Consider the following 12,187-nt stretch of genomic DNA (forward strand, 5'->3'; position numbering starts at 1 on the left):
TTTCAACAAGGGTTCAATTACTTCATACAGCTTCAAAACCTCTACGGCTTAAACTGTTTGTACTTTGGAACATCTGAATCATCTCCACCCCCACCCCTCCAAATATGTTTGAAAATTTATATTCAAAGCTTGTCAAAAGAGCGACCCCAATAATAAAGAGAATAATTACCCATTAGTATAAGTATAGGATATATGTATTCTCTTGGCCTTATAATCACTTCACAAGTAATTAAAAAAAAAAAAAGAGAGAAGATATATTCATTTTCTCTTTCACTTTATATGCCTATCTCACAAAGAATGAAGAATTTTTTTTATTTATTTATGAACAACTTTGCTTCAAACTTAGCCATGACTACAATTCTTTTTGTTTCTTTTTTTTTTTTTTTGAGAAACCAGACTTGCAGAAGCCTGGGAATTTATTCAAGAAAAACTTAATGAACATCAAAAGAAACTAAAGGGGCAATATCCTCAGGAAGGTCTTCCAACCAAATCTATAGCCCCATACAATTCTTAGCTTTTTTTTGCTAATCTATCTGCAACAATATTACAATTGCGAGAAACATGGCAAAAAACTGAAAACTGGAGCAGTAACTTGAGAACGAATGTCCTCTATAATGTGGCCATATGCAGAAAAATCAAATATTCCTTGAAAGATAGACTGAATCACCATAGCTGAATCACCTTCAAAGATCACCTCTATTAAGCCTATCTCCATAGCAAATTGCACTGCCCTTCGACAAGCTAACGCTTATAACTCAACCACAGATTGAGATAGTGGAACTGCCAAGTTGCATGACTTAAACACAGCAGCATCAAAATTTGCTTTAAAAATCTAAGCTTCAGGTGGGCGCAATTGATGATTCGCTGATGACACTGGAGCAACTGGTATCGGATCCTGAGCATCAAGAAATTCCTGAAGTAAACTTCCTACCAATGAGCAAATCTTGGGTAGGGGTTGGGTGGATAGACCAAGCCTTGAAGTATTGCCATGATTCCATAGTAACCAATTCTTATTAAATGTGAATTTTAAAAAATTTACTATAAAATTATATTTTCTACTTGTAAAATTTAAAAAAAAAAAATCAAACAAATAGTTATGTCATTAATAAAATATTTAAATTTTAAATTTTTAGAATATAAAATGATTTAAAAATAAATAAATTTATATATCAAATATTAAGTAATATATAATTTTTTTTTTTGAAAAACAAGTAATATACACTAAATTTGACAGGCATAAAATATGTATTTTTTTTTCTTTTCTTTCCTTTTTGGAATTAAAGCCAAACTTTGCCATTTATTTATTCTGTGAAGAGTGGGTTGTAGTGAAGGTACAATCAGTTTTGTTATTTCATCAAATTCAAAACAACAATAGAGTACTCTGGTCGCTCAGTCAGTAGCTTCATCATCAACGACCTTTTCCTCTTCATCTTCTTCAGTTCAGTAGCCTCAGCTTGTCGTTTTTTTGTTGGTGACTCCAACCAACCTCTTTGGCTTTCTGGGTCTGATCCTAAAAGGCCTCTCGATGTCTCAAACAAAGGAACCTCGTCGGATCCTCCGACAAAAGAAGGACCATCTCCCACATGACATCGTACTTAACATATTGGCGAACCTACCTGTCAAATCAGTCCTAAGATTCAGGTGTGTTTCTAAAACCTGGGATTCATCAATCACTACTCCTAATTTCATCTCCACCCACCTTAATCTTAATCTTAACAACAACAACTTAGCTTATCTCATAAACAATTCTACTCCTTTTAACAGCAACATCCCAATCTTTATTGATGGTTATGACCACAACTTTAATAGGATTTCTGAGTACCCAATTCCCTCTGCTTTTCTTTTATCTAATGCCCACTCAGTTAGTTCATGCAATGGCCTGGTGTGTCTCACTGAATTAAGAAAAACTTCCACTCATATATATTTGTGGAACCCCAGCATTAGAAAATTTAAGGGGTTGCCTGATTGTTCCCCAACCAAACGTGATTGGCTTTCTACTGGATTTGCTTATCAGTCCAACACCAATGACTACAAGGTTGTCATGATCTCTCACATTCCTGCAGCCGAACCCAACCACCATTGGGTTGAGCTTGGAGCTGACGTTTACACATTAAGCTCCAACTCTTGGAGAAGGGTTGGAATGTCGTTGACACACATTTTTATGGTCTCCCCTTTCAACAATTGGAATACCACATTTGTTAGTGGGGCTTTGCATTGGTTGGGAGACGTTTGTACTGCCGCGCCTTATCGCATGATTTTGTCATTTGATGTCAATAATGATAAATTTAAAGAGATGGCACTTCCTGATGTACAACAATTGCTACCGCAAGGTCTGATGGCGGACCCAAATTCTCTGATGGTGTTCAAGGGGAAACTGGCCTTCATTACATTGGGTTACCTCAGATTCGACCACGTCAATGAAGACGAATACAATGACTTTATGAGGTCGCATACACCTCATTCAGGCTTCATATGGGTGATGGGGGAGTATGGTGTACATGAATCATGGAGCAAACTTTTTTTTGTCCGGTTTGAAAATGTTGTCTCTGTACGTTTCTTTGGTTGCACCAGTCGTGGTGAACTGCTAGTTATAAAGAAAGTTTATCCTGTAACCAATGGTGGACAGAAGAGGTACGTGGTTGTTTCACTTGACCTTGAAACTTTACATGAGAAGGATCTTGGTTTCCAAAAGGTTCCAGATATAGCTACTACTTTTGTGGAAAGCCTTGTGTTACTTGATGAAGCAACTGAACTATCTGGATAAGAAGTGAAATTGTTAGTGATAATCATAGGATTTTATTATGTAAGTGTGATACCAATGAGACCATTATCATACTGTTTCCTTTGGTATCATTTTGTTTTGAGGTAGGCAGAAAAGTATTGATGTAATGTAGGTGAATTTTATTCTTGATTTATACCAAAACTTAATGCTTCTTAGGAATCTCATATTATGTTTGTTTCATATGCGTGCTGTGATCTGGTGTTGTCTAAATCCTAGAGGTACTGCTGTGGTGCTGTGTGCTTTGATCTGGTGCTGCCTGAGCCTATGAGCTGCTCTGGCGCTATGCTAAGTAGTGACTATGCGGAATAAAAGCTTGCTTGCTTGTATGAACTAATTCAAGACTGGTTGTAATTACTTAGGCACGTGTATGTTGATAAGGGCAGTATTATGCTATTTTAGTAGTGTAGCAGATATTAAATTTAGAACATGTGCTCCATTGTTGGAGCATGTGACTGATTGGTTGGTTGTTAGAGGTAGTTATGCCAGCTGGCATAAGGAGTTACTAGATCAGCTAGGTAGTTAATCTACTGGTAAGGATGGTACACATACAAATAGGTATTTGGCTATGTAATGAGATCATGCAGAAATTAACCAACAGTTTTGTTTCCTATTCTCTCTTCTCCCTCTCAATTCTTGGAGGTCAGTCATATCCTTTCTTCAATATTTCAGTCAACTTGTAAACACTACTTGCCATCTAAGCTCTTAACAATTCTTGTGGCAATTTCATGAAAGGATATGACATTTTACTTGTAACTATTTTTTGCCTCTGTAATGTGTTGTAACTTGTAAAAGATTAGATTAAAGACCTTACTTAAATTCAAACAAATAAAAATAAAAACAGAGCAAAAGAGAGCAAAGACAAGAAGCCCTAAGATGAGAATGTTGGATTAGATTAGAGATCTTACTACGAATCAACAAAATAAAATAAAAATGGAACAAAAAAGAGGGAAGAAAAGAAGCTCTAAGATGAGAATGTTAAAAATGGGACGTGGAAGTTCTTATTTGGAGAGCAAAGGTCTTGTGCTTGGTTCCTTGATCAGAATGATATATATCTTGCTAGTGGCTGCAGTGCATTTGCAATGCAATTTTAGTGACAAAAAGCTCATTCAACTGACAATAAAAATTTCCAAGAAAATTGAGCTTGTTATATCTCATGGGGATTGCATTATCTCATTCCTGTGAGAAAAAGGTTGAGATAACAGATAGTGCAGGAAACACTTCTTAACCTACTACTTTGCAATTACCATCATTACAACTTATATGATCAGCAGAGAAGCTTAGGTCAAAGGCACCTTGGTTTGAAGCCCATTCAAAACAGCAGGTAACTCTTAATTGTTTTTAGTACAAAGCTATATGCCCATTACACTTTGTGGTCACTGAAATATAGGATATGGTTCAGATTTCTGCAGAAGGCCAAGTTGCTTATCTGCAACTATATATTAACTTTTTAGGGTTCAGTCCAGTGATAGTTATAATTATTGCAAAAGTTTGAACAATTAAGCCAGAGATAATAAACATGACATGACAGCTTATTGAAGACATCTTTTAATGGCATTCTTGTCAACTCTGCACTGTAATATCAACCTCTACATACAGTTATATATTCCTATAATTCTTTATAATTTTTTATATCCCTAATTTTTTAGTTTTTGGTTTTTGCATTATAGTCTAAAGTTTGGTGACTGATGTTGAATTTGTGGAATTGGTGATCTGGGTTTTGATTGTTTTGCTCAAATATTGGTAAATGCGTATTAAAGTTTAGATTTTGCTGTGGTTTTGTGAAATTGGTGTTTTCTAAGACAATGAACTTAGCCACAAAGTAGAAATCCACTTTCTGAAATTGGTGACCTGGGATTTGATTGCCTTGCTCATATATTTTGGAATTGCGTGTTGAAGTTTAGATTTTGATGTGATTTTATGAATTTGGCATTTCTAATACGATGAACTTAGCCGCAAAGTACAAAAAGAGGTCTTGCACTACACCTTTATGTAGCTGCTCGGATGCACACCCTAAGAGTTTTTATTGAATCCATTTTAAATTTATTATTTTAAAAAATGCAACTTTATGTAGCATACATGTTTTAGATTTGGTGTTTATGCATATGTATATGTGTGTTTAGATTTGGAGGGGATTGCGTCTCTCATCGAGACCAGTGCATATACCTGAGAGGTGCGATGTATTGTGCGTGTGGTTCAGCTTACCATGGCGCTGAGGCAGAAGCTGAATGCAACCGTGCTCACTGCATTCCTCAATTTCACTCCCATCCTAGGATCTGAGTTGCATGGTCGGTTGTTTGCGTATCTTCCCAAGGTAATTTTGGGGGCATTTTGAGTTTGGGTCCTTTTGTAATTTATGCTCTCTCTGTTCATTCTTGGAATGGTGTATTTTTAAAAAGTGAATAAAGAATTGGCAGTTCGCACAATTGATGATGCACCGGGCATATTCTGATGTTAAATAATAATAAATGAAAACAGGGCTAAATAAATCGAGCCATTGATAAACAGCTCAGTTAAGACTTGATAAAAATCTCATTCATGTTTGTTTATTTATCTACAAGCTGAGCTTGAGCCTTTTTAGTCTTGTTTGATAAACAAGCCAGGCCCAAGCAAAAAGAATATCAAGTCTAGCATTCCTTGCAAGCCAGAACCAGAACCATTTTAGATTGCAGTTACACACTGGACTTGTTTAACAGCAAACAACCTATCTCCATGATGTTTCAAGTCTAGCACTTTCAATCCTCATCCAACCAGAATTTCCTCAAATGTTTCCTTTGATGCTGACTAATTAGATCAAGCAACTATGATACCAATGATGATGAACCTAACTGATTGGACTCAATATGGAGTGCATCTAGTTGGATCATGCATTTTTGCTAGTCTTTGAAGCCCAATTTTACCAACCCATTAACACCCATAGTTCCTCTATGTGCTACTACACTCCAATCAAGTAACTGATGCCAGTGTGTGTGCCATATCCAATGATGACAAATGTTTTAGCCTTTGAACATGGTCTTCAAGTGAATGAATATGGTAATATGAATGAGGTTCATATGAAGAAAGGTTTTTGGGAATTGAATTCAAAGGCTGGCAGGGTTTAATTTGCAATCTAATTTCTACTTAACGATTTATAATTATGTGTAACTATTCAAACATATGTTTTATGTTTTCTAGGAGTTTAAATTACTTTCAGATTGGATTTAATTATCATCATTTACTTAATAATTTTTTTAAAAAAAGTTTAGAAATATAATGATTTTAGTATTACATAGTCACAAACCACTGCATTTAATATTGTCAAGCATCCTAAATTACGAGAATAGTCAGTTGAGAATTATTTTCATCGTAATAAGAATTTATATATTGAATGTTTTTCATACTTTTGAACACTAAAACTGTTAAAGGTTGGTTACAGGAGGATGAATATGACATGGATGTTGACATTGCTACATCAGGGACTCAAACTATTGCAAAACATTCCTTGCCAGAGCTAGAGATTTACTGCTATTTTCTTGTGCTAATATTTCTCATTGATCAGAAGATATACAATGAGGTAACATGGTTAGATAAAGGTCCTTTCTTTTTTAACCTTTTTCCCCCACCTAAGTCATTGTGGTTTTTAACATTGCTTTTGATATCTCTCAGGCTAAAGCTTGTGCCTTGTCTAGCATTGTTTGGTTGAAGAACATGATTAGGAGAACCGTTGATTTTTCAAGCATCCAGTCTTTACTATTATTCTCTTAGCTATGAACTCACTGGGGGTCTTGCTGAAAAACTAAAGGGTGAGTTTTCTTTTGTCATGACTATCTAATTGTCAGTGATTAATTTTCTCTTTATCAGTGAGACAAATATGTAGATTGAATGATATTGTCTCTCATTCATACTGATTGATTGTATGATTAACTTGGACATTCATGCATTTGCAGTATCCTTTTTCCCTTTGCTGGATTGTGACCTTGCGCCATGAAGAGTTGGGTCACGTAAATTTTATTTGTTTAATTTTTTGATAAGTGAGTTGGATCAGATAAATTTCTAATTGATAGATCGTATGTGTCTATATTACTGGTGTCTTATACATGGATATTGGTATGATGCAGGAAACACTTCTTTACCTGATCATTACAACTTATATGATCAGGCAAAGAAGCTTCTGTCAAAGGCACCTCGATTTGGAGCTCATTCAAAACAGCAGGTAACTCTAAATTGTTTTTACTACAAAGCTGCCTAGAGCCTTGTAGCTCCATTGGCACCTCTCCATGCTTAAAGTGTTCGGCGATATAGGGGGGAAGGGGTTCAAGCTATGGGGGTTAGCTGCATATTATACATGTCTCAAAAAAAAAAAAATACTAAAATGCTATATGCCTATTACACTTTGGGGTCACTAACATGTAGGATATGGTTCAAATTTCTGTGGGAGACCAAGTTGCATATCTGCAACTGTAATATTAAGTGTTTAGGGTTCAGTCCAGTGATAGTATAATTATTGCAAAAGGTTGAACAATTAAGCCAGAGATAATAACATGATATGACATAGCTTATCGAAGGCATCTTTTAAAGGCATTCTTGTCAACCATTTGTTCCCTTCGTTATGCTTTCTCCCTAGCAATCCCATCACTAGTCTTTACTAAATATATTGTTACCTATGTTTGCTTCAAATTGTATATGATTTGGAAACTTTTATGGAAATGGAAAATGTTAGTGAAAATTTAGTTCATGTCAAAGAAAGCATAGATGGACAGGATCCAATTGCTGTAGAAAAATTACAGATGAAAGTGAAGGAACTATTTTTCTTTCTTTTTTCGGGTGGTGGGCTGGAAGGGTTTCTTAGTTTCAAATCTCACTGATGGGGCAGTAAATGTGGGTTCTATTTTAAATTGTTTCACTTTTATAAGCTGCAAATTTTGAAACAACTGTTCTCTCTTGCAGTTCTGCTGCTACCTTTTCAACCTAGGAAAGATTAGGACAATTCAGTTGGAGCATACAGATGCAAAGAATCCCTCCTGCAGCTGCTCAGAAAGCCCCTGTCGCTGCACTTGGTGTAGGCAATCATTGTTTGCTTACTGCTAGGAGAAATTCCTGAAGGACCATTTTTATTCAGAAAGGCATGGATCAGGCTTTGAGACCATACTTTGAATTGACAAATGTAAGTCTTGGTTCCCAGGACTTGAATTGTTCATTTTAGTTTTTCCATATAATATAGGGCTGTCAGCAGGTTGGACTAAGTGCAGAATGCAGATACAATGTCATCCAAGTTCTAATAATATATACCTAAATCCAAAAATGCAGACTGCTGCTTTAAAGTGTGGCTGAGTTTTGTTCTGAATAAAATACAAAATTGAATAAGAAAGAAAGTAACATACTAATAGAAATTAATTTTTAAATAAAAAGGCTAAATTTTCACAAGTAAAGATTATTATTTTTAAACATGTAAAATTTCATGATTGATTTCTAAAACCATGTGAAATTATATTGATTATACTCTACCCTAGTCTCTATTGAATCTGATTATAAGTAAATCTTAAAAATTGTAGTCCCTCCTGCTTATCTATCTTTTCTTTGGGAGATGTCCACATTCTAAAATGAGTTTACAAAATGATACTTTTCAAATTTTCCTAAAAAATTTGTGCCTTTTTGAATATTTTGAAAAGTGTTCGATAAAATCCAACAAATTTCAAATAAGTCTGGTGAGCAAGGGGGTAGGAAGCTTAATTCTGTTTCGAAAGATTGAAAATCTCTGTTCTTGGGAGATAGGCATGAGATGCTCCTGGAATATCACCCTCTGAGCATGAGAAATGGCAGGGTTGTTGTATTCCCTCCTCAAGAAGTTATTGAGGTTGTGCAACTGTCTACATGTTTGGTATGCCAATTTCTTGATAAACAGTTACCATTTTCTCTGGTAAAGATGTCTGTTCAGACTTTGTGGAAGCCATTTGGTGGGGTGGAGGTGCTCACTTTTGAGAATGGCCTTTTCTTGTTCAAATTTGTTTTGGTTCAAGATCGGGATGCTATCCTTGATGCCAAATTATGGTATGTGGCCAACAATCCTCTCTTTCTTTGAAGTTAGCAGCCTGGTTTGCAACTCAATAATCTAAAGTTGGGCAAAATTCCTTTCTGGGTGAAATTTCTGCAACTGCCTATAGAGTTATGGACCCCCAAGTGCTTGAGTTATTTAGCAAGTGGTGTGGGAAGGCCATTATATGCTGATGCAGTCACTGAACTACACCAGAGGCTTGGATATGCTAGAGTTTGTGTGGAAGTTGGATTTGATGATGAACTTCCTGATTCCTTGGTTGTTGTTTTTTTTTTTTGGGAACCTTGGTTGTTGAATTGCCTGATGGAAAGACCTTGGAAGTTGGAATTGAGTATCCATGGAAGCCTGAAAATGTTTGCATTGCAAAGCGTTGGGTCACTTATCCAAATGCTGTCCTTCTAAACCTTGCAAGACTTGGGTTCCCAAGGATAAGGGTCAGGTTGACAGGACCTCCCTCCTCTCCAAAGAAATCTGTGGCTGGGTGTGGAGGAATTTTTTTGTCACCTAATAGATTTGGCCCTCTGTAGGTTGGGAATGGTAATGATGAGGAGGGTCTACAGGAGCAGATCTCTGTCCTCAGGAAAGATGACTTGAGTGCATTTCAATAAAGCTAAAATTTCTGAGTCTACTGGTGGTACTGTGAATGATGTTGTCCCTGTCCTCTAGATACTGGAATAAAAGACCCCAATGATGCATTTGTGGTGTCTCCCAATGCTAGGCAAGGAAATAGGAGAGTCACTAGAGCTCAAGTGGCTGCTGGGGAGAAAGCTGAAGGCTGTGTGGATGGGGCTCTAGGCCAGTTCACTCTATTGGAATTTATGGATGCTGCCATAGAGAAGGGAGCTAAACTAAAGCAAATAAAAACTGTGAAAGCCTAGGAAAAGGGCAAGATTGTGCTTAACCCTGTTAGTACTCTAATGGTGAGTGATGTGAACAGTTTACTTGAAAATGGTTAGATGATAGTGTTGGAATGCGAGGGGTCTAAATGATCCTTCTAAACAAAGAGAGGTAAAGAAATTAATTAGGGATCGAAGAGTTAATTTGGTTTATTTAGTTGTGACAAAGGTTAGAGATTGGAATGCCCTACAGATAAAAGAGCCCTTATTTCCAAATTGGGGTTTCCTCAATAATTATGATAATCATGAATTAGGAAGAGTTTGGGTGTGTTGAAACGCTAACATTTTCCATGTCTCACTGGTGTTAAAAGACCAATCAAGTCATCCATTGTGGTTCTTTCTAATTAAGCGAAATGGGAAGCATCTTTTGTTTATGGTGCAAACTGTGGTTTTAAAAGGCAGGAGCTGTGGCAAGCCATTTATGGATTACAATACAATGGAGGACTAGAGATAAACCTTGGGTGGTTTTGGGGGATTTCAATGTAGTTAAAGACTCAAGTGAGAGTTTTGGGGGATTGAGTAACTCTGGTTTTAAAGCTGAATTTGCTAACTGGATGGGTGTTCAAGGACTATTTGATCATCCTGATATTGATGTTCTGTTCTCTTGGAGTAATAAGAGAGATGCTACTATTATCACTCTTGGCTGCTATTTATTCTTTCTTCGCCTCATCCAAAGCTCCTAGGTGAATTGAATGCTACCACTATCACTCTTGTACCTAAGGTACCTAACCCTTCCACCATGTCTGAGTTTAGACTTATTTCTTGCTGCAACATTATTTACAAATGCATTACTAAGCTGCTGGCCAATCATCTTAAAGCTTGCCTTGATATTCTCATGAGCCCTACTCAAACAGTTTTCATTCCTGGTAGAAGTATAAAGTGAAAATGTTCTGTTGGCTCAAGAGTTGGTGATGAACTTTTTATTTTATTTTAATAAATAACAAACTTCTTCTCATTTGCAACCCCCATTCATCAAGTGTTTTCATTCCTCTCTAGAGTATTGTAATTCAGAAGCTTATGAGTTGGTGATGAATTATTATAGAATTCTCCACACATACATTGAGGTTAATTACTACAAAAGATAATTTTCATTGGTGTTTTGATAATTTTAGTCTTTGTTTTATTTAGGAAAAGCATTGTAGGAAAGGGAAGGGAGGGGGGGAGGGGGTGTTGTTTTGTGAGACAGTCTAGGATACTCAATACATATAGGTACTTCTACAAATAACATGGCAGAAATATGGGCTGTAAGATATAGTTTAAATATGGCTAATAACATGGCAGAAATATGGGCAGTAAGATAGAGTTTAAATATGGCTTGGGAATTTGGCTTTAAATATATAAATCTAGATATATTGATTCTGAGATTGTTATTAGCCGGCTATCAACATGTGGTGTAATGACACCGGAAATTGCTATTTTGATATGTGATTGCAGGACCTACTCGCTCGAGAATGGACCGTCCTTTCTCATCGTCACATATACCATGAAGAGAATGGAATGGCAGATGGACAAGCAATGAGGGGAAGGGAGCAGTCGTGCACTATACAAGAATATAATCAATGTCCATCTTTTGTGCATTATAACTATATATGGGACATTTTGAAAAAAGGAACTCCACAGAAGTGTCCTATGGACTAAAGTTGATGTAATAGTGCTCTCTATTATTAATAAATAAATCCCCTCTTTCTACCAAGAGAGAGAGAGAGAGAGAGAGAAGAAAGAGCAGAGCTCTTTCATTTGTGTGCTGCTGTAATGATATTGGTTAGGAAGAAGGAATCTTAAATGCATTTGTAGTACGTATAACCTAAATGACCTAGTAATGATATTGTGACATTCGATATTAAGTATCTTTTATAATCACTCTCTAATTTTTATATTTGGTCATATATATGTTCAGCCTAAATTTTTAGTAGGATTGAAAGAAATCTTTGAGCTTTTCAATTTAATTTTTTATGTATTATAATTTGATAGTTACAATGGTGATGGTGGATTTGAATCCTAGATGTTTTTATTGGAAACATCAATATTTGCTAATTAATTGAATTATAAGACTCTATACTTAATTAATAAATGAGAACAGCATTTACAATTCAATAAAAAATAAATAAAAAAGAAGACCCATTTTAATTTTTGGAATACTAATATTTATTAAGTCATGAGCAACTTAATTTCAAAGTCAAATATCAAAGGTTCAATAGACATAATAAGCCAAATATCAAAGGTTCATTAGACAAAACGAGAAAGTATCTCGCGTCTGTTATATACAATGGCTGTTATGAAATATTGGTCTCTCTCACATACTTGTAGACATCCACTGCAAATATTAAAATATAATATAAACGTATGTATGAGATAATTCTCACATGCAACTATGCAAGCACAAGCCATGTGATTGCACATTTTATTCAAAACAGAAATGTCACTTGTAATCTTCAAAAAAACTTAAAAAGCAGAAAGAAAAAAGAGAAGGAAAGATCCATC

General features: G+C 35.7%; 1 protein-coding gene and 1 pseudogene across 1 annotated transcript; both read left to right on the forward strand.

Moving 5' to 3' along the window:
* Nucleotides 1-1,359: 1,359 nt before the first annotated feature.
* LOC115968436 (F-box protein At3g07870-like) lies at nt 1,360-4,985 on the forward strand. The gene is made up of 2 exons (XM_031087833.1): nt 1,360-4,103; nt 4,903-4,985. Exon 1 carries the CDS (start codon nt 1,526-1,528, stop codon nt 2,762-2,764), a length of 1,239 nt encoding a protein of 412 aa, XP_030943693.1. The 5' UTR covers nt 1,360-1,525; the 3' UTR covers nt 2,765-4,103; nt 4,903-4,985.
* Nucleotides 3,764-8,837, forward strand: LOC115967084 (annotated as a pseudogene).
* The last annotated feature ends 3,350 nt before the right edge of the window (nt 8,838-12,187 follow it).

Source organism: Quercus lobata, chromosome 11, assembly GCF_001633185.2.
Source record: "Quercus lobata isolate SW786 chromosome 11, ValleyOak3.0 Primary Assembly, whole genome shotgun sequence".
In the NCBI taxonomy this organism is placed as follows: domain Eukaryota; kingdom Viridiplantae; phylum Streptophyta; class Magnoliopsida; order Fagales; family Fagaceae; genus Quercus; species Quercus lobata.

Bases quoted from the DNA above. Each gene is read 5' to 3' on its own strand.
- LOC115968436 (XM_031087833.1), top strand. From the start codon at position 1,526: ATGTCTCAAACAAAGGAACCTCGTCGGATCCTCCGACAAAAGAAGGAC.